This window comes from Eleginops maclovinus, chromosome 20 (assembly GCF_036324505.1).
Source record: "Eleginops maclovinus isolate JMC-PN-2008 ecotype Puerto Natales chromosome 20, JC_Emac_rtc_rv5, whole genome shotgun sequence".
NCBI classification, from domain to species: Eukaryota; Metazoa; Chordata; class Actinopteri; order Perciformes; family Eleginopidae; genus Eleginops; species Eleginops maclovinus.
In genome coordinates this window covers 20,652,102-20,677,355 of record NC_086368.1, presented here as the reverse complement: position 1 = coordinate 20,677,355, position 25,254 = coordinate 20,652,102, and the positions used below count along the sequence as shown (strand labels likewise).

Genomic DNA, 25,254 nt, shown 5'->3' with positions numbered 1-25,254 from the left:
CTCCGGGAGGTTGAAAGGATTGAGCCATTTATTACTTAATTATTGATTCATTGGATGCTCTGATTACACGCTTTTCAATATTACTTTTGTACCCAAAGTTGATTTAGAAAACTAAACATTGTTACCCTCAAACCCTAAACAATGGGATAAAGAGATCTTTTCTCAGTGTGATTGCAATTTGTAGTTGTTGCTGTTTAGTCACATAAATGAGTTCATGTAGGTGTCCTTTCAATCTTTGAATTGCAAACAAGCCAATGTCCATAAAGCAAGGAAGAAAGAAGAAAGGAACGAAAATAAATAATTTCCACCAGCCCCTCCAGCTCCTTTGGAACTGACAGGGAAGACTTTGATGCTGTGATGAAAAGTGATGGCTGTAATGCCCAGGGCTGCTCATGTTTGAGGGGCTAGGTGAAGTGAGACGGATGTTTCAGGGGTGCTGAGCTCCATGGAAATATGCTCGCCAGAGAGAGAGAGGTTGGCCCCTCAGGTGCTTCCCTGTCTGGTTCCAGGAACCTCTGTGATAGAAGAGACTGCTATCAAAGGGGGAAAATATTTGAACAATGCTTTGTAGAAGTTCAATGTCTCAAGCCATGTTGTACTAGCTTATTCAAGTAATTCAATGGTTTCTCCATTCATTAAAGGTCCTACCAAAGCCACTGCTCCTGGGTTCAAAAACACACATTTAAAAAATCTAAACCACCAGGATTACTTTCACCCATCTTGGCTCCATAAAGAAATATTGAAAAAAACAGTGACAGTGATTTGAGGGGCACAAATGACCTTTTATTGTTGATTGTATTTTGAAGTCAGAAGCTTTAAACCTCACCTGAGAACACTCCAATATTATTTAATCTAAAGATAGCAGACCGACATTTAAACATTTTTTAATAAACTTTATTCATTGATTTTGGCACACAAAGTAAACAGGGATGACAGAGCGGTTGCGATTGACAGTGTCTCATTGCAGTTGTGCAGATCACATAACACATGATACATTACAACAAGACAAACAGTCGGCTTGGTCACACAACAAAATACAATCAAACACATACCCTCATTTTTTTTTTTTTGGTTCTGAGAATCAAGTCAGAATACTGACTTTACTCTCTTTTTTTTTTCACATTCCCCCCCCAAAAAAAATCAGAGCTGGTTTGTAAGAATACAAATTAATAAAAATGTTTTCGCAGACCCACATTTTTTATTACATTAATTAAAACTTAAATGTGAAGGTTTAATGTGCACCCTGGAGCAGCATCACACACATAAAGTGATTTGATAGTGGGAAGATGCAACTTCAATGTAAATTCAAATTGGCTCATGCAATATTACCATTTTACAATAGTTAAATAGAAAAAGGAACCTGAAGCTATGTTTGAGATTTGCAGCACTTGGTGACATTTTGTTCGAATCATTATCTGTAACACATTGTGTCTTGGTTAGGCACCTATTAAAATTGAAAAGTTTAAGGGGAATTAAGTCAGAAGATTATGAAAGAGCTTTATGGTAGATGAAGACTGATACATGTTGAAATGAATGTAACTTTATGACACCAAGACCTCGAGGAACACAGTGTAAGAAGTCGTGCTGCTTTTGTTATCACTAACTTTTGACACTTCTGCAAGACCTGCACTTTTGGGTGATTGGACGGCAAGCCCTTTTGTTCTGGTACACTGCTCAGGAATTGTCAATATATCTAAGAAAGCCATACATCATCTGAATGCCCGGTTTCTATAGATTGTGGTTCAAAAGTTTCATGAGGATCTGATTATACTAAAGTTCACAACTGCTCAATTTATACAGTTAGGTCAAGAATAAAAAAACTGGTCTCATTATAACGAAATGGCTACCATGGGAACTAACATCACACATGAATATAATTGCACTCATTGAATCCACAAGAGTCTCAGCTTCCCAGAAATACCAAATGTATGCAATTCAAGACTGTTTGGGGACCCTTGTATGCATAAGCCATTTTAGGAAAGCAGGGGAAAAAAACGTTATACTGTATAACAAAAAATGTGTGCTTATGACCCCCACACTTCATGGAATTAGCATTGAGTAGGCATGACTCCCGGGTTTCCATAAAACCAATTTTAATGCAGATATCTTGCAGAGAGAGGATATGGGACCCCTGTGAATACTGCCATGCCAGTCTTTCCCGAGCCAAAATTTGGATTCATGATAGCAAGATCTTCTTTCGAGCCTGTTATGGCCTGTGAAAGTCAGTTACATCGTCGAGGACGTCGCCTTCCCTGCAGAGTGGTTAAAGAGGATAAATAATCAAGAGCCTATTTTAAAAACATGTTGAGGAAGAAAGTACCTGAGATAATAACACTGTATGAGTCATCCATCTCTCCTTTCATTTAGAAATCAGCTCTTCCACAAGTCTTTATTTTTTCACATTTTCTAAGAGGTAATTATGAGTGGCAGGCCTCTTAACGTATTTTCCCACAAAAATAATTTCTTTCTAATTCAGCAGCGGTGTGGCAGGAGAGGCCTTGAAGTATGTGTCTGCTTCATGAGAATATTTGAAAAGAAGAATTGGAAAAAATGCTCAATTAAATGAACGAAAAATGATAAGATGAAAAAACATATTTCCTGTTTTGTGTTAAAAAAACAAAAAGATGATCTTTAAAGATAACACGGATAATGAGAGTTCTCGCTCCGGCTGCTCAGTTTAATTTGTTTTGTTGCTCTACAGTTTGATTAGTTTACGTCAATACAGAATTCGCTCGAACATCATTAAAAGTAAATATCCCTAATAAAAGCACAATATGTGTTGTCTTGTGAATAAACATGAAAGGAGTGTTAGTATTTAGAGAAGAGGATGATTAACTACATGCCACAATCAGTTAAATAAGTATAACATGTCAGTTCTGAGATAGCATCTCCAAGCACAAAGAAACGTCAATAAATGTTAATGAGACAATTAACCACTTCATCATTATTCACCTACACTACATCCATATGAATATCCCTAACACATTAACAGACCTACATGAGACTGTTGGTTTTTGAAAGGGCTATCACATTTCATCAATAAAAGTGATCTCTTTTTATAGACTCAACAGGGTGGATATAGCAGAGGATAGATCATTTCTTTGTTTGGCCTCAACAACAACAACTTATGTCCGACAGTTACAGTATGTCATACTGTTGAATGCTGTCAGTAACTACATGTCAATTTACAGTACACTTTCTGTCTGCCTAGCTGCAAGTTTCTGAGCAATAAACATTGTGTCACCTGCCAAGCTTGTGTAGGTCAGTGTGGTTCATTCGCATGAATCCTACATTTTAGTCGTACGTGAAATGTGAGCATGTGAGGCTACAGTATGTCTGCATATGGAGATGATATGGCTTAACCCAATGGGGCAAAAAACTGCTCCAAATGACCACCGATTAAATATGTAACTTGTAATTTGCCCTTGTTGCTCGTTTTTTCCAGTTGGTGATGCAGACCTGGCAGGTATCAATATACTGTTAACAGAACGGTTTCTGAAATACTGTAAGCACAGAGGACTGCAAAGGCTGAGCAGATACAATTTTTTTTATTAAGGTGAACCTGCATTGAGCCACCCACTATGGAGCTGTCTCAAAGAAAAGAATAACGGGAATTGCTTTATTCCACACCACCCTATTGTCAGTCTGAACACGGCTGGATGGTTTTGCTCATCCTGGTTGTGAGAAGGAACCTGAAGCAGGACGGATAACCTCTGCAGACCCATTCCCAGCAAATGGTGAACAGGTTTTACCTGCAGGGCTTTTTACGAGACAGAAGGGTGTTTGTTGTCAGGAAGAGAGCTCATCCTTAATTGACAGCCTAGTGTCTAATATCTCTGAGCAAAACTCAGTTTCCTCCTCTTGCAGGCAGCAATTGATCACGGCTCAGTCTCTTTCCAAGCTGAGCCATCTGTTACAAAAACAATTTTTCTGTCATTGTAGATTAAATTGGAGTGTTCAATCACCTTGACAGAAGAGGTTCCCTACACTGAATTAACAAATTATGAAATGCTGTTGAGGATGAACCGTTTTGTCAGGTTACAGTGAACTTAAATCTCAGTTTGGGCACGGGTGGAACACACAATTCCTGCACTAAACCCAAACATGTTTGAACGTTTGGAGACATCTATTTTGGCAAATTGCATTGATTTTCGTCCAAAACGAATTAGAGGACTCAGCAGCATCGATGGCAAACAAAGCATTAGAGAGATTGGCTGTCATTGTTACGATGCTAATTGCCTGAGGTGTCATTTGCTCTCCACTGGAAAGAGGAAAAGCCGCTCTTTTTTTCTCATTACTCCCCCTGTGTTTATGGCTATAAACAAAGGAGAACAGAGAAAACGCATGTAATGAAATTTGTCAAGCCCGTTACATTTGCGTCACGTTGAATAACAACTTCTCTTTAACACATTCCTCATGTGGCTTGCGCTGAAAGTATATTTCCAGATGTTTGCTCTGACAGCTGTAGCTCTGGCAGATGAAAAGACCTTAAAGGGAAATGCAATATTCTTACAAGCTGAAAAGTAAGAGACATCAATCAAGTACCACTGTCCCTAATTACACCCATCTTTCTTTAACTGCCTTTTTATCCAGGTACGAATGAGCCTCGCTGTAAACCACCGCTCATCTGCCTTGAAACACAATGGCATGCTACCTTTTGATGTGGTGTGTGCTTCATGTGAGGCATGATGGAGGCAGGGTCACTCACTCTCCTCTTTCCAGGAAGAAGCAGAACAGAGAAACTGTAGCAGCCATTTCAGTTCATTGCTTTGCTCCCTCTTTCCCTCTTATATTTGATTAATAGCGCCGTCTCTCAGGTGGCTTCTGTAATAAAGTCAAATGAGGTCTGGAATGGATGAGGCTTTGTAGAAATCAGCGGTGGGTAATTGAGGAGGGTATATGTCGGGGGTGGGGCGGTGTGTCTGTTCAATGTCCTTACGGCAAAGAGAAAGTGTTTCGCTTTTCCCTTTGCCAGAGTTTGTGATGTCAGTAATTGCGTTAGAGAGACCCCGCTTCACTGCACATTGTTGTATGTTAGGATGTTTGTGCTCCTGCTCATTGTTAAAGGTTTGAGAGCTGGTGGTGTGAAAGAAACATGCCTTCTCCCCGAATGCATCAAAGCGTTCTCAGTTTGTCTCCTGAATAAAACAGCAACAGAGAGGTGATAATTAAAATGTTGTAATCCAGGGTACCTTTTGCCCACGCAATGTCCCTTTGTCAAAGAGACGTGTTTGGGTTCCAACTCTGAAATCGGTCACAGGAATTTCAGGAGAAATCCTCTCTAAAGCCTTGTAATCCTCAGTATCTCCCTTCACCAGGCAATACGTTTGTTTTTTTGTGTGTAGATACTGTGGTTCACACAGGATTGTGATACAAAATAGACTACTTTAGGTGTGGCAAAGAAACTGCCCGAATCCTACTAGGGATATGGCTCAAGTGTTTTCCCCCTTCTTGGTTCAAATGGAGTCCAATCTGCAAAAACAAAAGCCAGCCAACAAAGCAAAGCTACACACACAATACACCTAAAGATAAACCTGGGAAAGGTTTTGATGAATGCGACAAGATTCTGTACAACCAACTGTCTTTAATTACATTTATAATTGGTCATGTAATGAGGAGTCCATTTCTTCTTTTGGTGGATTATTGCCAATCAATGTCAGCTCTACAGAAGTTTACGTGACTAACTTGTTTTTAATCTAGCAGCTGGAGTTTTTACGGAGAACAATGGTATTCCCTAACATTTTTAACTGCTTTGACAACACTGTTGCAGTAAGCACATACAGTAACAAAAAATCAATGATTTACTCATCAGGACAAGCTGTGAGGAGAAATTGCATTTCAAACAAATAGTGACAAAGGAATTCAGTGTAGTAAAATTTTGATTAAAATAATTAGCTACAATTGTTGGTGGTCTTCTGTGCTGTGGTGGTGCTAAAAGGGAAAGCTCTCACATAAAGATAAACATTCACATAAAGTCACGACTTTATGTGAATGTTTTGCTCCCATGTTCTTTGCAAGTGTTTTCAAATGTCATGACTTTCATTTTTCCAAAGACAACCACTGACAGGATTTCAGCTTTAGTGTATTTTTACAGTGATTATGTTAGGCTGGACCCAAACTAAGACCATGTTTCCACTTGCAAATTGAAAGGGCTGATAAATGTACTGCCGAGTATATATATATATATATATATTTATACTGACTGTATCTGGATGACTGTATCTGCATAAACAATTGTGCTACATCAAAAATACCATCAATAACTGCACTTTTAATAAGTTAAATAATCATTTAATTACCATGTAGGTAGAAATATAGCGGTGTACCCTAGTTAAGGTGCCGAATATTGCACAAACTAACATGCAGGGGCTATACACACACTTTTACAGATATTGTCTTAAACGGATAGAGGTATTAAACTTTGTCAACAATGTTCCTTTCAAAAGTGTGCTGCTGACAACAGATTCATGACAATTTATACAAAATAAAACATACATTTTTATTAAAGAACTGCATTTCAAATAGTTGGTTAATAGTTACTTATAAAGGCTGTCATTAGGTATCACAACATTCATTCTTTTTTTTGCCTAATTAGTCTGAATGGAAGCTAAAATGAGTTGGAAACACTAAAGCCTTAGACTCAAGTCCCTGAGTTTTTACGAATTGGTATCTGTACTGTCATGCTTTGTTAAGGGTGTCATGAAATGAGAGACAAAACAAACAAGAACAATTGTTTTGTAGCCGGAAGGAGCTCAGCCTTTAAAAGTATACAGTATATAAGTTTCTTGACTTTGGTAGGTGCATAAGATAGCTGTTGTTGTTGTTGTTGACATTTTTAAGCAGGGAAAACTGACCTTAAGCACCAGCAGTGGGTCAGGTTTCATCAATGTAAGTGAACATATTTGATGCTATTTTGGACAGCAGGAAACATAACCTAACCAATGAGACAAGGCATGGGCATTCCTAGTGATAAAATATCTCTTTTTGCAGCAGGTAATGTATTATAGAGGCTACAGTGTTTTACAATTCAGTTAGTGTTTAATGCTAATGCTGTGTCTCTGTTCATCTGCAATTGGACAGAAATTATAGCACCTCCTTTGGCGATGCTTTTATTGTTTAAATTTGCATGTGTCACATTATTTTGCCCTGCACCTTTATCTTCTTAAACTCTTAGACCTTTTAGTTCACCCTTAATGTCTTGAGAATTGCAGCCGCTTTCATCCTTTATACAGTAGTAATGCTTAGTGAAGCTATGAATCCTAAATGCTATGTGACATATTCATACTCAAGATGCCATCGCTACAGTTGTAGTTGCAATTACAACAAATAGAACATTTTATATGACTTTTTTATCTATTTACTACCCCCCAAAATTACCGTTTGGTCTCTTTCAAGCTTACATTTTTAATAAAGTTCTTTGTCTAAAGAACCTTTGGCTGCACAGCATGATTTTCATTTCATCCCAAGCACAATGCCAGCTCAGAATTAAATATGGTTTGCCTCACTAGATTGTACAAAGAGGATCTGAGCTGACAGTGCTCGGACCTGCATGTGATCCTGAAATGATCAGATGATATATGCTTTGTGGAGTCAACCGCACTCTAACCTCATGCAGAATCTTTAAACAAATTCTGAAACAGACATATCCTGTTTTACTGTTAGCTGTGTTCAATGTTGCAATTCATTTTGTTTGCCAGAAATGAAGCACAATTGTGAATTACTAGCAAATGTCTTTCATTTGTTAATTCCAAAACCCATGAACACCATCTGTGTTCAATGTGTTGTTTTCTTTACAAGATAGCCTACTAAAAATTGGTAAGCATATGTATCTGCTGCATGACGTCCCTTTCCCTATTTTTACTATCTACAATGAAGACAAACATGGCCCAAGATATAAACAAACAAAAGAGAGTTGCAGCTCCGCTTTGGGCAACAATTTACATTTCTGCTCCCCAAAACATAATGATTATTATTTGGCCAGTTTTAATGGCAGCCGATAATCACCATTTCCGATTGGCTCCCTATAGCACTCCCCCATGGTTCTTTTGCTTTACTGCCTCCAACTCAGCTTGGGCACAGTTTGAGCTTTGTGGCCTGAAGATCGGTGAAAGCTGTCAGGTCACTAAACGCTCTGCCTTCTTTTATTCTTGATTACCATTTGAGACAAAAGCTGCCGAGTGGAATGGATTAGGGGACCCGTGGTTGCGAACACTGGTGCAGCTGGACGGAAACTCACTGACCAACATGCAGCATACTGACTTGATCGTGTACACTATGCATGTTTTTATCGGTTGATCTTCTGTAAATGTTAACATACATAGCTGTCCATACTGTAGAGGCAATCTGAACCTTACACAGAGTTCAGAGCATATTGGCGGTTTGATGTGCACTAAAGAGTCAGCTAACAGCTGTTTCCAGATGGTTCTGTAAGATGGTGAACCTTTGGGGGAATTGGGTAGAAAAGATGCCAACTTTTGCAATGAAGCTTCAGTTTAAAAAAATCATCATCCAATTTACATGTCTACTCTGGAGAGTTTTTGCAACAGATGTTCATTATATGTGAAAATGCAGTGGGTTTCTTTCCATTGCCCTTTCGAAGCTGGAGAACAGCAAACAATACTCATTTTTGTTTTTAAACCAGTCAAAAAAAAAGCACGCCATGTCAATTGTTTAGTATTGAGCTTCAAGTCATCAGCAGGAAAAGTTCCTTTCTCTATTAGAAACATGAATTATTCACTTGATGGGGTCATTCATAGTAATCCACAGCATTTCATAGCCGAATGATCCTGCTTCATAATTTCTGTTATTCAGGTTAAAATGCGCACAAAGCTTATACATTATACAGGAAGTTAATCATCATCTATAATGTTCACAAGATTTCCGCTGAATGTGATCTTAGCAAAGACTGTTGTAAAGTGAGTTGCCCATCTCCTGTGCATGCACTCGTGATTGTTAATGATGAGGTCCAGAAAGGCAGTGTCATCTGCAAACGTTAATAATTCAACGGGTGAGAGCCAGGATGTTAAATAATTTGTGTGGTAGGACTTGAGGTGGTAAACATATTTTGTTGTGAGATAAGATCGAGTGGGAGGTACATGTCAAGTTTTTACTCATTAAATTCCTTTCAAACTGTCAGAAAATGCCAGTAGATTGGAGGATGATGTACCCTTGGGCAATTTTGTATGACACAGTTCTGACGTAAGGTGTTATTGAGTGTGAATGTGAGTACCATAAAATGGTTCAAAACTCAAGTGCAAGGAATGGCCGGATGTCTAGAGACACAATTTTGCTTTTAGTTTTACATACTGATTATCTTTGTAGAATAACTGCAGTCGAACAATGGGACTGAAATGTATTAATGAAGCACACAATCAAATACAGCCTCATTAAGTTTAAGCTGCCTCAAGTGAAAGTGTTGGCAGGCAACTTTTATTTCCCTTAAGAACAGAAAGAGTAGCCAAGATCTTCAAAAAGGGCAATTTCCGGTGATTTGATTGTATGCTCATTTCCTATGATTTTCCTGTGTATTCCCTAAAATTGGAAACGAATGCCTTGACCCAACCATTTGACTTGCAGCCTTACGATAAATCCATGGAAGTCTAAACAAATAACAACCTGGGAGACTTAAATTCAATAATGACTTTAATTAAATCAACAAAAGTGCTGGAGACACATATCAGGCAACAGCAATACTATTTACAATAGCTCCAGTTCAACACATTGCTGCCTGTGTGATGCACATTCTAAATGTCTATCTCTTTGTGTGTTAAGATATTGGGGAGCACCTATTACTAAACCTGTTGTGTACAGATATGATGACTGTGGTCACAAACAGTGGGAAGTGGGATACTGTATAGAGAAGCGTTCGCTGAATACAGACAAGCAGCTATTGTTAAATAATACCTTATTCCCACTGATGCACACTAAAAGGAAAAAGCCCAAACAAACTGCAGATGCATTTATTCCCTGTGTGCTGAATTTAGACTAGATAAAGCAACAGTCTTATTGATTTGGGTCTGTGGAGCCTTTATCTCACTTTTAGTCTGATTTTGCTTTTTTCGAGTTTTTTTTCAAAACAACTTTGAGAAAACTGTCTAGGATGTTGCTTAAAATTTGCAACAAAACAAACACTTTCAAGAGCTGATGTGCTGTGCTGTCTGTAAAAGGATCAATTATTTATTCAACCTTTTTGCCCTTCTCTCTCTCAGTTCAAACCTCTCATTTTTCTTTGTTAATGAATGGTGAATTCTCCAGGCTCTCTGTCAAGCTGTTGCACCGAGTGAATCAATGAGGGGCTATTCTTTACTGTAGATCCTTTTGGTAAAGTGCTCTTCTGGAAGTCCTCCAGCACAATGTTACTCTCAGGAAGACTGATTGTGTACAATGGCTCTTGGCCCTGGACGCAAGCTTTGGTGCTCTGTATTACTTAAATGATTTTTTGCTTCTGCTTCAATCCTTGATTATGACATAGAGAAATATCCATTAAAACAGGAGCTTAAACTTAATTCAATTCAGAACTTTAAGAAAGTAAGACTCTGGTTGATACTCTGACTTTTCATCTAGCTCCATTGTCATTTCTACATTTCAATGTATCATAATACTTTGGTTTATGACTCAACACCAACTGAAGATATTCCCATCATCCTTAGTTTTAGTTTGTATTTGATACAAATAAGCTAATGTAGGCTAGGTCTACCAAGGTAATTAACTAAAATGGTGAAACGTATATATTATGCATAGTATTAGCATGTTGGTATTGTGACGTTAGCATTAACCTCAAAGCACCACTGTTGTTTATTACAGCATCACAAGACAATATAGACTACATGAAGGTTGACTTTAGAAAAATGGTCTATAATTTCCATATTGCCAACCTCACCAAAAGAGTTCCTCGACACAATATATCAGATTATATATATTCCAATCTTTCTTCTCGTTAAAACAAGGTGCTTAAATATCATGAATTGCAGCTTGTTATTATAAACAAAAATGTTTTATTAAAGAGAAAAGTACAAAAGACAAGTCCTTCAGATGCAAACTATCAAAAACAAATGTGTTGCTTTGTGACATAGCAGAAATCAAACTTAATTGGTTGCAAAATGGGATGTTAATGGGACACACAGCAACACACATTGTCAGCTGGAAAGAGAACAGAGAGAAGCTTCCACATTAGCTCAGTAGCTTAAATCTTTTCTTGTCCTTGATATATCCCCTTTGGCAAAGTTAATTTAGCTGTGTCTTATTCACAGCAGGTTTATTGGTTTACTTTAGTCTTTGACTCCATTAAGATTTCTGTAATTAAAGATTCTCACCACTGTGAACAAAAATGGTGTGTGTGTGTGTGTGTGTGTGTGTGTGTGTGTGTGTGTGTGTGTGTGTGTGTGTGTGTGTGTGTGTGTGTGTGTGTGTGTTATTAGTGGTAACAGAACAGTGGGTCTTTTCGTTTTGAGGGATTTTGTGTGATTTCTAGGTTCACTTGTCCTATGGGCGGCAATTTGTCTACCTGAGAGTTTTTGTGCACAACATAACTCTCTTTTGCTTAATATTCGAGGTTCAAAAGCGCTATTGTGTGTTCCCTGTGGCTCTTTGAAGCATTGTGATAATGGATAAGTTATATTATGCATGCACTGCTGCTTTTAGTCTTCTAAGACTAAAAAAAGATATTCTTTCTTTTCAGGGGTCCTAACTTATTGCAGGAAGAGCTTTCTAATTTGCCCAGGTACAGTTCAACGAATAACATTCCTACCAGTATGACACATTTATTTGATTACTGTTTCAGGTGCTCAATAATATAAGAAAATGTATCTTGTGTGGCACCCTTAGGGGGGTTTTCCTTTCGTAACTTTGACCAATTAGGAAACAAGTCTGAGTCTTTTATCTTTGCTGTTGCATATCAATAGCAAGGAGCAAATAACATGTGATTTACCTTATTCTCCCAATGTTTTCTTAAGCAACGACATGGACAGGATTTTTGGATTTAAAAGGAATTAAATCAGGCGACAGATTGCAGTTTATTACCAACTGATTTGTTTTCCTTTCAGGGAGTCAGTAGCAGAATTATTTTTACAGAATATCAAAAGCAACAGATCTCAAGGATTGAAGCTTATGCACAGAGTTACACTGTATCTCTACAAATAAACAGTACAGTGTACATATTGGTTCTAATATATTGGAGTGAGATATCCTGTAGAACTATTGTATAAATGAAGGCTGAGATTGTAAGATGATAGACAGAAAATCATTTCTATATTTTGATAGTTGATTGGTTGTCATTTGTCAAGCAAAGACAGCACACATGACCTTTTTTCGAGACTCTCATTTGGTGATCTTGTTTGGTAGTATGTTCAATATTTTTAGAAGTTGGTCCTTTGGTTGGCAACCCAAAAGATCTAAAGACAAATACTTGGGTTAATAGGAAATTGTTGATATTTGGTTTGTAATTTAGCTATATTCTAGCATTTTTTGGAAATAAAACATCCATCTCCAACACCCACATTTCCTTCACAAACAACTTGGGCAAAGCATAAAAGTATTCATCAGCCGAAAAATGACCAGAAAGCGTGGGGTACCTAAATGGTTGAAAAGCTGCTTTGCTCTGCAGCTAATATACAGTCACAGCTTGTCAGCACAGTGCAGATTCACATGTAACCCAAACTCTTTTTGTCTGTAGCTTTTCAGTGGCCTTAAGATAACGTGCTATTTCTGGGTAAAACCGGGAGGGAATTGATTAGGCTACACAGGAAGAGTAGGAGGATAGAGCCAAGAACGATGTAAATGGACTCATTTCTCTTTTGGAAACTAAGGAAAAGTAAGAAAGAAACACTTTCACAGTGGCCCATGCGCACAGGATAGTTTTCCACCTGACGATCGATGAGAGTCTTTTACTGGATGAAAGGTCTCCATCTACCTCTTAACAACACAGATACACCTGCACAAAGAGCAGAAAGCACTTATACACACAGCTGGAAAACACTTCACCCAGTCTTTGATCCAGAGTATGTTGAGTGCAAAGCCCTTTCCATCAAATCATGTCAATCACTCTGCTGTGCATATTGTCAAGAACTTACAGCTGGAAATAGCGGCATTACTTTGATTATAGTGTCCATCTTAAATGTAGCCAGGCTATGTGCAACTTTGTCAAGAAACTATTAAGAGCTCTTGCACAAAACATTTCCTTCTAGGAGACACTAAACTTTGAAAAACACCTTTTGGAGGAATCAAATTAGCTCTCGGTTTTCTACTGGCAACACATATCTACTATACAGATAGTGTAGGGAAACAAGTGGAACTGGAACTGGAAATGTAACTCGCTCATCTTACCTTAAATAAAATATCTCAAGTATGGGAGAAATGATCAGGAAAGATGCAGACACTGCATTTGACCATTAGTATTGATCCTTGCAGGCTGCTCTGTAGACTATTGTTAACAGGGTGAAGGGTAGGTGTAAACAGCCCACTTGGGGAAGTGCCCAATAATTTGGCTCTTGTGCATTTGTCCTGAAACGAGCATTAGATAATTCACCTATAAGTAATTATAGGACTGTAAAAGAAAGCCCATTCGGGATAACCCTGATGCCTCCTTACAAGGAACACGTTCAAACTAATAAGCTCATTCCTCTAACTGTGACACACAACTGATGAATGAGGTCATTAACACACATGCAGAATGACCACAGTAAACTTTGTAGTCCTCCAGTGGGATGGTTAATGGCCTCGCAGATCCGACAGGCTGATGTCAGGCAGATAAATGAAAGGTGATACACTGTGGGGAACCATGAAAAGTGTTTTGTAATAAGTGTTAAATGGGAGCAATATGGCTGAATTGGCAGGATATTTTACTCTTACACAAGTGTCCTATTGACAAAATGGTTAAATTGGATTTTGCCAAGATATAATTCATAACTCAATTGAAGTTATTTAAACAAAACCTTTTTTTTAATGCTTTGCAGTGCAGACACGTTAGAAAAGAGAGAACTGAAATAACAAGTTTCTTAAGACACAGATAACCGACAAACCAAGACACAGTTCCACATGAACAAAATTAATTGAAAGCTGGTGGACGTTTTTAGGCAAAGATCTACAGCAACAGACAGGTCTTTGGATAGAGGATCTGACGTCAGTGACAGCATGGTTTGAGGACAGGAGCTCACTAATGGAAACAAGGGTGAGACTGTGCTCTGCAGAACAAAACAAAAACACGGTTCAACTGACGTCCATGACTAAGAGGAAGCCAATATAGAGACATGGAGTAATTTGTTCTCTCTCATACCTGATCATTTTAAAAGGCTTGACGCAGTATTCTGAAAAAGCTGGAGACAGAATTAAGAGGTCTGATATCTATATATATATATTTTTTACTTCCCCTTTCTCTATTTTTTACATATTTTCTCTGCCTTACCTTTAAGATTTCTTAGACACATTTTATTTTTGTGCGCATTACAAGAGCGAGATAAGATGCATTCATTTAAAAGTGTGCAAAGGGGATTTTTTAAGATGAATGGTTTTAAATGCAGCCTTTTTTCTTGATTCCCCCGGTAAAGGAAAACCATGATCTCCAAAATCTCAGAGTCAATTTAGAAATGACCTCAGTTGCTTCGTACAATTAAGAACTTATTGCTGGGACTAAAGGCTCTGCTTCTTGTGTGCTGAAAGGGCAAAGAGATAATGGATTGATTTTTAAAAGTTCTTAAAATGAAGGACAACTAATGTGAAATTCTGGGGCAAAAAACTAAACTATCTTCATTTCACCAGTGCATACAAAACTCATCACTCCACACATTTACTTATGAATATCAAGTGACAATTTAACATGTTTGCCAGCTGAAATGGCTTCTGGACCTTTGCCCTGGTGTGTAAAGCTGCTAGTGAGGGTAGTCAGCATAATAGGGTACAACTTGCACATCAAACTGAAGTACACGTTAGCCCTCATCGTGGGAAAAATGAACGGTATGTTACAGCCAGTTAAAGCTAAGTCCTCTGAGGTTTTCTCATGCCCTGTTGAATGTCAAGAAATACTGGAGTTAAAAGAAGTTAAATGGATCAGATAGATTTTTTGTAGTGGAGTATTATCAGAAGGACTCATTCACACTTTGGAAGGAACATGTCTTTATTTTTGCTGCAGTGTCCTATAGTGATCATTTAAGAGTGGCCGAGAGTGGGCAAATTGAAGATGTGTTTCGTTCAATTTATGTTAAGCTCTTATTGTCGTCTTTCTTTATTCCACAGGGGGATCCAAGGGAAGAAATGTGGTACTATCGTCCTGTCCGCAGAGGAGCTGAGCAATTGTCGAGTAAGTAAGCCATAATAATCTCCCCTGCCACACATTAGCATACAAACATCTGTCAGTGAAGTACAAATAAAACGTTGTGCATAATAGTGGATGGAGCAGTGGAAAGCTTAGGTGGGCCAATAAGTGCTGACACACAGTTATAGACAAAGAAATGTCCTGCTTACTGTTTAGCTACTTGCTGTACACATAATCACATATCTTTTTGGGGTATTTTTAAACGTTATAAACAAGACATTTTATAACAATTCACATATTGCGGTTCTGATAGCCAAGTCAATGCGGAAGTATCTTAAAGGTCTATGAGAAAATGAACTTGCCTACTAGAGTTATTACCACAGCAAACATTTTCTAATACTTGATGGACTTAATTGGCAAGTACAAGTCTTCCTTAATAAAGCATGATGGTCATTTAGTAAATAATTGTCCCATTTTGAGTAAATAGACAAAAGGGAAAAAGTAGGGTATCCTTTAGGGCGGGGCTACATTGTGATTGACAGGTACATCCCATGCTGTTTTCTGACTCAATGGGTAATGCAAAATGCTTGTCTGCACTGCATTAGTTTGTATAAATGGATTCTGACATGGTTCTGGCCTGTTTGAAGAGGTTAACACATTTAGCATTCATAAACTAACATTATTCATCAGTGTCGTGATGCACTCTCAGGAGAAGTAGAGATGTGGTGTTTGAGTGCTCATGTGTTGCTGTTTTTTGTCAATATTTATATTCTGGCTTGGAAGAGCCAGACAGAAATATAGTAGTACCTTTAAAAAAAAAGAAAGGTTATTTAGAACATGTATTATACAGTACACCATTTATTATGTTATTTTATATTGTTTTTTTATCTTTAATCTGAAGTAACAGATAAAGTGTTTAGTGCAAGGCTGTAAGTAAGATACAGTAGTGGCAAGTATGCATCTACCTACAGTGCCACACTTTCACACACACACACACACACACACACACACACACACACACACACACACACACACACACACACACACACACACACACACACACACACACACACACACACACACACACACACACACACACACACACACACACACACACACACCCTTTTCTCAGAGTATAACAGACAGCGCAGCTGTTCTCACTCTGCTGAAGGTGCACCTGTCTAATGAAAAAGCCCAGGAACATGACGGGGTGAGTGCTGACCGGCCCCTCCACCATCGCTGTGGACTAAAGCTTTGGATGCTTCACTGGGCTCCCAGCACGCAGATTAGACAAGGATATTGAAAAGCAAGAGAGTGCAACAGAGCAAATGGCACATAGAGAGAGAAGGTAACAGAGAAAGAGAAAATGGCACAATGATAATAAAAGAGCAAACAAGCAGTTATAAGATGGAGGGAAACAGAAATGTGTGTGTGATGGTGTTTGTGTGTAAAAGAGAGACAAGAAGTGTCAGACAGATAGAAAGAGAAAGTGAAGTCAATCAATAAAGGATTATTTCATGTCAGGCTTGTAGCTCTTAGCTATAAGAACAGCTTGGCGTATAATAGTGTGAAACAGAGTGTTGGTTAATTAAAACCCAGCCCTGCCTGACCTTGTCCCTTGTAGCGAGTGTGACAGACACACAGACACCCTCTCTCTCTCACACATACACAAACTACTGGAAAAATAAATAATAAAACAGTTGCTAAAAGATCCCCAAATTATCTCAAAGGCAATAATTCATTGTTGGGTGTACAACCTCCAATCTAGCAGCGTTAAAGTGAACTAAGCCTTTCTATGCGGACTCAATGTGATTTATTTAGTTTCAACACTTTGCTAAAGGTCTGTGATCCTCTCACTGAGTAACACAATATTCAAATCAAAGATACATTGTGAATATATTTTACACATGACTCTAAAATTCAGTCGGACACATTGGGTTTCTTGGGAGACACTGAATTCTTGACTTGAGTTTAAAGTTCTCTGGGTTATTCAAAGCACTGCATGAGTTTAAAATAATGGATGCTCTGGTGGTTTTGGACCGTTTGAACAAGTTAAAGCATATTTAGCATCAGTTTCATTGGCAGCCTCAGAGAATTGGGTATGTGGTGTGGTTTACATTTGTACTTGCTCATGATTAAATCTCATCAGAGATCTATACACATGTTTTTCAGAAACAGCCAGTATTTTCGATCTTCGGTGTAAACCTTTGCATCAAACGAACCCTGAGTAGTGCTTTCATAAATAACGTGGGGATGTAATTAACATTTTGTTCAGTTCTTTTTTAATAAAATAAATCTATACAAAAATATAAACACTACTTTTAGTCAGACACTGGAGGTCGCCAGCTTTTATTGATTTCAGTTGGCAGTTTTCTTTTGGTTTCATAAAACTACAAAGTGTAAAGAAGTCTCAAGAAAGAGACACTTTAATTGCTTATACCATTTGTTTCACATCAGGGGTTGAACATCATTATAATAATGATCAAAGGAGAAGCAGCTTAGGTTAATAAAACAAGGTCATAGCAAAACAGACAACTTTACTTGAACAGACGGCACAGGAATCAAACTGAAAAAATCCATTAGCAGCCCAAGATGACTAATCACATTTTAGCAGATGCTGGAATTATTGAATACAAAGTGAACCTGACTCTTGCAGCTAGTCCCATATTATAAACCCTGCACTCCCTATGATCTATTAACACACTTCTGATCTTTTTTAATTAACTTATTTCCACAACAGTTTATTAAACCTAAACCATATGGAGAAAATACAATGAGCTTTGGAAGCAAATCCCATTTCATTTAAAAATAAACATTAAGTAAATTAAGCAATTCGAGTTTAGTGAAACATTTATCAAACTCCACGCGCTGGTTATTAAAAGTTTGACTAGATATCTCAACACTTTGACCGTAACAATATGGGGTTACATGAATTTGATTAAACTCCCACTTGCAAACATTATCACACCCGAAGCAACCAATTTCAGAGGGTTGCTACGCCTCCCAAATACATTAGGGGCTTCACAGTTAAGCAGCCTTTAAAATAAAATGTCTGCAACGGTAAACCTGGACCCCGCAGGATTTCTGAGGAATACAGAGGAGCGAAACACAAAACCAAATATTGTGAAAGATAGCAAAATTTACAAACTTACAGGGAAGCCTAATGGTTATAGCATCTCGGAATTTCATATAAAATGTGATGACAATATTGACTTTATGTGTCTGCCCACATTGGAGTTATTATCCTGCATAATTGCATCCTATAGCACTTACAGTATCCAAGTGTAGTTTAGCATCTCTCCACAGCAAAGCAATTTGGCTGGTTCACAAGGGAAATCTTTGTTTTAATTTAATTTTTCTAACATATCTGCAACAAGGAATGTGAGCAGAGCAGTGTGCGAGTAGAGCAGCAGCCCCAAGATGATTTTGATTCAGTTTTATATTACAAACTGAACTGCTGGACTGTTTTGCAGTCGGTCTTTTGGCCACCAACAGTTGAAGTTGAACCATAACCGACAGATAGATAGATGTAAGGTGAGGGTCTGTCTCTGTGTGACAGGAACTCCCATTTGTTTGCCCTCCTATAATCCAGGCTCTCTACCTTTACAACTTTTAAATACACAATTATTTATCAGGAAAACTTAAACTTTGATGAAACATTCAAATTTGATCATCGACTTCAAACAAAAGATCCACATCTTTCGACCTCACCAGCTGAGGCTCCTTTCACTACCTACTTTAACTGCTATCTGAATTGTACTACGCATTATGCAATACACATGAAGGGCGGCTTTCACAGCAATTCCTACAGAGCAGACTGGAAATGGTGCTATTTTAAGGGTAGCAGAGAACAACTGGGATAAAGAACATTTAAAATGTAGAAAATAGAAAACCCGGAGCAGCTGGGAGAGGAGAGATAAGCAGATGTGCATTGAGAGTGGGAAGCAGAAATTGCTGACGCTCAATTCCACTCACGTACACTGTTCGGCAATCCTTACGCCACAGAATAACATAAATCACAGATTTAGTATCCTTAGGTTTTAAATCAAGCAAAAAGGAGGATGCTCATTCAAGCAAGGAACCACTCATGTAAAATAATGCAAAATCACTGAGGACCATGTACTGTATGTCAGGTTTGCTTAAATTGAGTGTGCACTGATTTGCACACTTTGAACACAGTGGGGGGAGCCATCATAGAAACAGCAGGAATCATTTTTCTTTCATTATCGTATTAAATCTGCCTCCTCTTTTTTATCGCTTGAGATTTGGACTTAAAGTGAGTCTGGACCTTGTTTCACCTCATTCCCCTTCTCTTTTTTCGCCTTTGCCATACATCTTCTGCCGGCTTTTGAGCCCAAGGGGCCACAAACATAATGGATCACACTAATTCATGCTTATATTCCAATAGAAATGCACCGGTTTGGCCCTCATGCTATAGTTTTACTACCTTTCCTCTTGTCTTATCCCCATTTCTGTCTTAATTAGTGCATCAATAACTCTTCCTGCAGTAACACACTCTCTCCTGTCCCAAACAATCCTTAATTACACCCCTGAGGGTGTGAATGTGTCTATATTCAGCCTGCCCCCCTTCTTTAAATATTGATACTCGGATTCTCTCCATATTAGCAAATGGCTGTTGATCACAGACCTCTGCAAGGGTGTGTGTTCGTGCCTCAGAACCTTAATGAGGTAGGAGCAGATGAATATTTAATATCCTCAACACATCCCATCACCATAAATGCTTTTATGTGTCTATTACCCCCGCAGAAAATTCCTCGTGTGTCCTCCCTTTTGTAGATCCAGAGTGTCGAATTTAGCTTTCGGAATACAAAAATCTGTGCTTACTTTGGGAACAGCTTGATCAGCAAGTTTATTTTATCCCTTTAAAGTAAACTGACGGACACCCTGTGTTTATGATAAATTGATATAAAGCTGACAAACAGTGCTGGTGATTTGTTTGTTTACAAATTGATTTAGGCCTGATTGGGAGTTAAGGCCGCACATTTTGAGACTTTACAGTGTGGTTTCTTGTAAAAAGAAATCTGGATTTGATGCATACTGTATTCACTGTTGATTGTAGTTGTTTAAACACAGATGAAAATGGCAGATAATTAAGTAACGGCTTTGTTGCAGTGTAAAGCATTTTTCAGCGTGTTGACTTACAAATTTACAATTTACCCTGATATGGATATTACTATGATTTTGTCGGAGATTTTCATGAATTTGATTAATCATCATTAATATGGAAATTAAGACTAAGGACAACCGATGGCACAATCAGTTAGAGAAGTCTTGTAAGTTTGGAAAACTATGTCACTTTACTGTAATATAGTTAAACCAGAAATGCACAAAGCTAATGCCATGACACAAAGTTGAGATTCTGGGATAACATTGTAGTTTCATGTTGTTAAATGTGTATCTATAAAATAGCATTTTGGCCATGCAGTCAATAGTGAATAGTAAATCAACAAAAAAACGTATAGGACATTTCACTGAATAAATGCTAGAAAAACAGAAAGCATAATGTTACAGCAGCATAATCCACAACAATCCTTCAGGGCCATGCAGCACGCCTGTGATCTGCTTTCTGTCAACAATAAATCCCACTGAGCACAAGCTGCATGCCTGCTAAATTTCATGTTGAGTTCGAGTTGTGATTTGACTATAGTCATAATCCATGCATTTGAGTTAGCAGCTAAATGTAATGTTTTTGTTTCTTACACTGTATGAATGCAGGATTCATTAAAAATCAGTTTGTATTATCATATACATTTTATTTTGCTGTGGACGATCATCTAGAAAAGCTAATGTAATCATTATGCTCGTCTGTGTGTGCTTAATATGTTAGTGAACACACTGTATCCCTCCTGCCTGGTTTCCATACAGGCAGGAGTAGGGAAGGTTTGGATATCAGACAGGAAATTGTCATGTTTTAAAAATGTACTCAACTGCACCGTAACTTTTCTTGGGAGTTATTTAAATCTCTTTGGTCAGTGGATAGTTGAGGCTTTTCCTTTTCATTTTTACTGGGTGCAGGAAAAAAAACATTCTCCACAATCAGCCTTGAGATTTATTTGAAAGCAAGTATAGGCATTAAATTGAAAGCTTGAACAATGCTTTTATGTACTTGTTGAAGTGAGGTACTTGTTGAAAATAGAAAACATAAAGCTCTAGAAATGAGAACTGTTGCTATTTCTACTGTCACATATTCAGATGACATAAGCATTCAACTGCATGTGTCAATCACGGCTGCAAACATCCCCCGGGAGGATTAAAGGAGTGTTTTTAAGAGAATGAAAGAGTGAGTCTTCTGTGTAGGAGGGATTTGTCAAATGGCAGACGTTTGATGTGTGTGTATGTGTGTGTACTCGGGGTGAGGACAGGAATACAGATAAAGTTCCTCTTGCTGCGGGAGTGGAGTGGATGCGATCATGAGTGTGTCAGAGGGAAGTGTGTGCTGCATTGTGCCTGGCTGTGACTGATAAAGACACAGCGAGGACACTGTGGGAAGATGCATGCAGGAATTCAAATGGGCATCGGCATGTGTGCACACAAACTCTCCTGCTCTCACTCTCACACACTTGCAACCTCGCACACATTCTTTTGCTGATTTGCCACTCAGCACACAGCCTGATTACAAGGTGCAAGCTGCAACATTAAAAAGCTATTAAGTGATCATTAGTGGCACCATGGCCCGCAGAGTAAGGCCTCGAGCCCTGACAGCAACAGCAATCTACTGTTACAGCATCTGAACATACTGTAATGAACCCACTGTGCATCAGAGATTAGACACAGCCTATTCACCAGAGATAAGTTCCTTCCCTGCACTGCCACCACACAAGGAAGGCCAAGAAGAGGGAGGGAACAGTTAACAAGTTATACAAGCCTCAAAACCAGTAAGGGGATTTATATTTGGGGATTGTAAAAGCGCTACATATCATGATAAACAACTGGTGGAGAAAAAACACAATTGGCTCATTTGTGAGGGAGAGAGGGTAAACAGAGAGGAATAACCGTTGGTTTACAGCGACAATTATGGAGGCTGTATGAAACATACTAATATAGTAAAGTTGGGGTGTTTATGGTTTAAAATATTATGAACCCGCTACCCTTAAAGCAATACTGATACAAAAAAAAGACCGGACAACTTTTTTCCATACTTCATTAAATATCCATCATGACTGGAGGCATTTTTACCATTTCACATACTAAATGGGCTGTAGCTGCAGCTGTAGTGGGCCAATCACAGGTCACAGTGATTTGCTGCAAAAAACAAATGCAAATCGTATTTTCTTTTCTTGATCCTCTTTACACAGGTATTGTTCGACCGTTTCAAGACCACTTGGCATTGTTTCTTTTTTCAGTTCTGATACCTAGCCTAGTTGTTGTGTTTTCTGGCATCACAATGTATAAATATTCAAAAACTTACACATGCAAAACAAAACAAAAACACTATTATCATAATTATTAACAGAAATTATGTGATTAAAGTGGTCCATTTACATTTTAAAGGTGATAACAAAATAACAGATTTATTGTGCAATTCTTGCTTAATATCTACTGAAGTACACTATGGCTATCTAACAACATAATGTTCTATCTGAATGATACCCAAAAGTTCTGAAATGGCTCTAAATTGAAAACAACATTTTATTTGAGTAACACAAGAAGCAAAGGCAGCTTTCAAAAGATATTTGAAAAATACAAGACCCCGAGCAGTTTCTCTGAGGCTGAAGTATACGGGAAGCATCTGTTGCTTTCCAGATCCTGTGACAGGTATCAGAAAAGGTTAGCTTGATGACCATTACTCATGCTAGAATTAGACTTGGTAAGCAGCTGGCACTGATGTTAGCAGGACTGCAGGTGGGTGGATAAGGTACATTGGTTGGGGATTAAAATGCCTGCATACTTGAACACACACACACTATTAGGCTGTGGCTATAGATAAGGCTAAAGTGTATGGTAGGCTGACTGTCAGTAGTTCGTGGAAAAATGTGACGTCCACCCTACACAGACAATACAGTCATATATGTACATCCTCATTCAATAGTTGAAAAGCATTCTTCGGAATGATTGACTTTCATTAACTCGAATCAGGAAATAGTTATATTTAATGTTTTTACCGGCAGCTGTTTGTGGGTAATTTTACACTTTCTGTATTGTACTGTATACACGTGTGTGAGCATGTACATTACTGGACCGGACAAAAAGTGGTATACTAAATATAAAAATATCTAATAAACTATGATATAAAAAACATTCAAGATATTTAAGACTGGCATTTAAATATATACAAGTGTAAACACACACCCATAAACATTAAGTACAAACAGAGACTACAGTAGTGATGCTGTATTTATTAGTGTGTGTAATGCACAGCTTCCTCCATCTGCTGAGAGCTGAGAAGATACAAAACCAGAATCAGGGGAGGAAGAGTGAACTATGCCATATAAATATGAATAAAACCTTCCATTGTAGTGAAGTTATGATATACCCTTACCCCCAAACCCTTTCTCACACTTCTCTCACCCCATCTCCCTGCTTCCCTGTAGGACAGCGCCACTATGCAGTTCTGTGCCAACAAACTGGACAAGAAAGACTTCTTTGGCAAGTCGGACCCTTTCATGGTCTTCTACAGAAGCAACGAGGACGGAACGTGAGTTTTTCATGCGAAACAGTTTTGTTATTTCAAGTATTTTCAAAAAGGAGGCTGAAATTGCAGGGGCTGCCAGTGGACTGGGAAGCCCCCAGAGACTTACATTTTTCGACTGATATGTAGGTCTGGTACAGTAAAGAAAATTATATCAACAAACACATTTAAACCATAGCCGCCGATTTTTGTGTCACCTAAGGTCCCCAATATCCAGGGAAGATATTAGGTTGCCTTTCTTGAAGCAGGTTAAATTAGCTCCTATGAGAGTTTTGAAAAACAATTTGGAAAATGAGTTTTAAAAAACAATATCATAAGGGTTACAATAATATAATACAAGAAATCAGATGGGAATCACATGGGGAAGAGGGAGAGGCACAGACCGCAGGAACATTAAAGGAGAGAGTGGAGAGACTTTATGTGCTGGGAAGAATGGCAGTGGTCACGGATACATGCACAACTAAGGCTGCATAGAGAGGCAAGTATCCTGTTCAAAGCACAACTACTACTCCCATGACTATACCTTACTTAAATGACCCAGACAGATCAAAAAGGAAATAGAGAAAAAAGCATGAAAGAAAAATCTGCATTTTCCATCAATAGGAAAAACAGTGTCGGTTTCTAAGGCAATTCACAGAGGGATTCACAACACTTCCCCCACCTCCTCACGCCTTCCCAAAGTGCTGTTCAGCCTCCCGAGGGACTGCGCAGTTGTGTCAGTGTCAGCCCTATCTCACCGGAGATGCTTTAGCAAGTGCTTCATTAGCAGTCTTCCAGCTTTTCTCAGTATTTTTTTAATACATAACAGGGTAGGAAATGGATCTCCAAAGATGTGCGAGCAGTATCTGTGTTTGCTGCCAGAGGGGCGGTTGCAAATTAGAGTTCTATGCGGCTAAAGGACTAACATGGTTTTAAAAGGCTAGAGGCACAAGTAATCCAAGGCAGAAAAAAATAGAAAATTGTGATATGCCTTGTTGCTTTTGGAGAGGATATTTTGGGGAATTTGATAGCAATTTATGTGCTCTGCTCTGTGAAGCATTTCAGATATCAGAGGAATTCATTTGCATATCATTGTCACACTTTGTGTAAAGGGAAAGGATTTAAAAGCCAGACCGAAATATCAGGTTATTCTCCGAAGTCTAAAACACAAGATTGATGGGAGTCAAGCCAAGTAATAAACAAAGAGGGGAACAGCCCTATTTAAAGCATCTCTCCTGTCACTATAGGACTTGACATTAGAGCTACAGCGTGCTTCAAAGGTAGAAAAGGGTAGCCACTGGGAGTTGGGGGGAGAATTTAAAACAGTGTTTCTGAAGTTGAACAGCTCCGAATTATCTAGACTAACGACGGAAGTAGCTGA

The 25,254-nt window shown here is 38.4% G+C and overlaps 1 protein-coding gene across 2 annotated transcripts in view; it reads left to right on the top strand.

Moving 5' to 3' along the window:
• Nucleotides 1-25,254, top strand: part of cpne5b (copine Vb) — a 106,315-nt gene that overhangs the window by 52,815 nt on the left and 28,246 nt on the right. For both annotated transcript variants that reach the window (XM_063912066.1, XM_063912065.1), the window contains 2 exons: nt 15,226-15,289; nt 23,797-23,900. In XM_063912066.1, the coding sequence (XP_063768136.1) occupies nt 15,226-15,289; nt 23,797-23,900 (168 nt within the window). The remainder of the gene's footprint in view (nt 1-15,225; nt 15,290-23,796; nt 23,901-25,254) is intronic.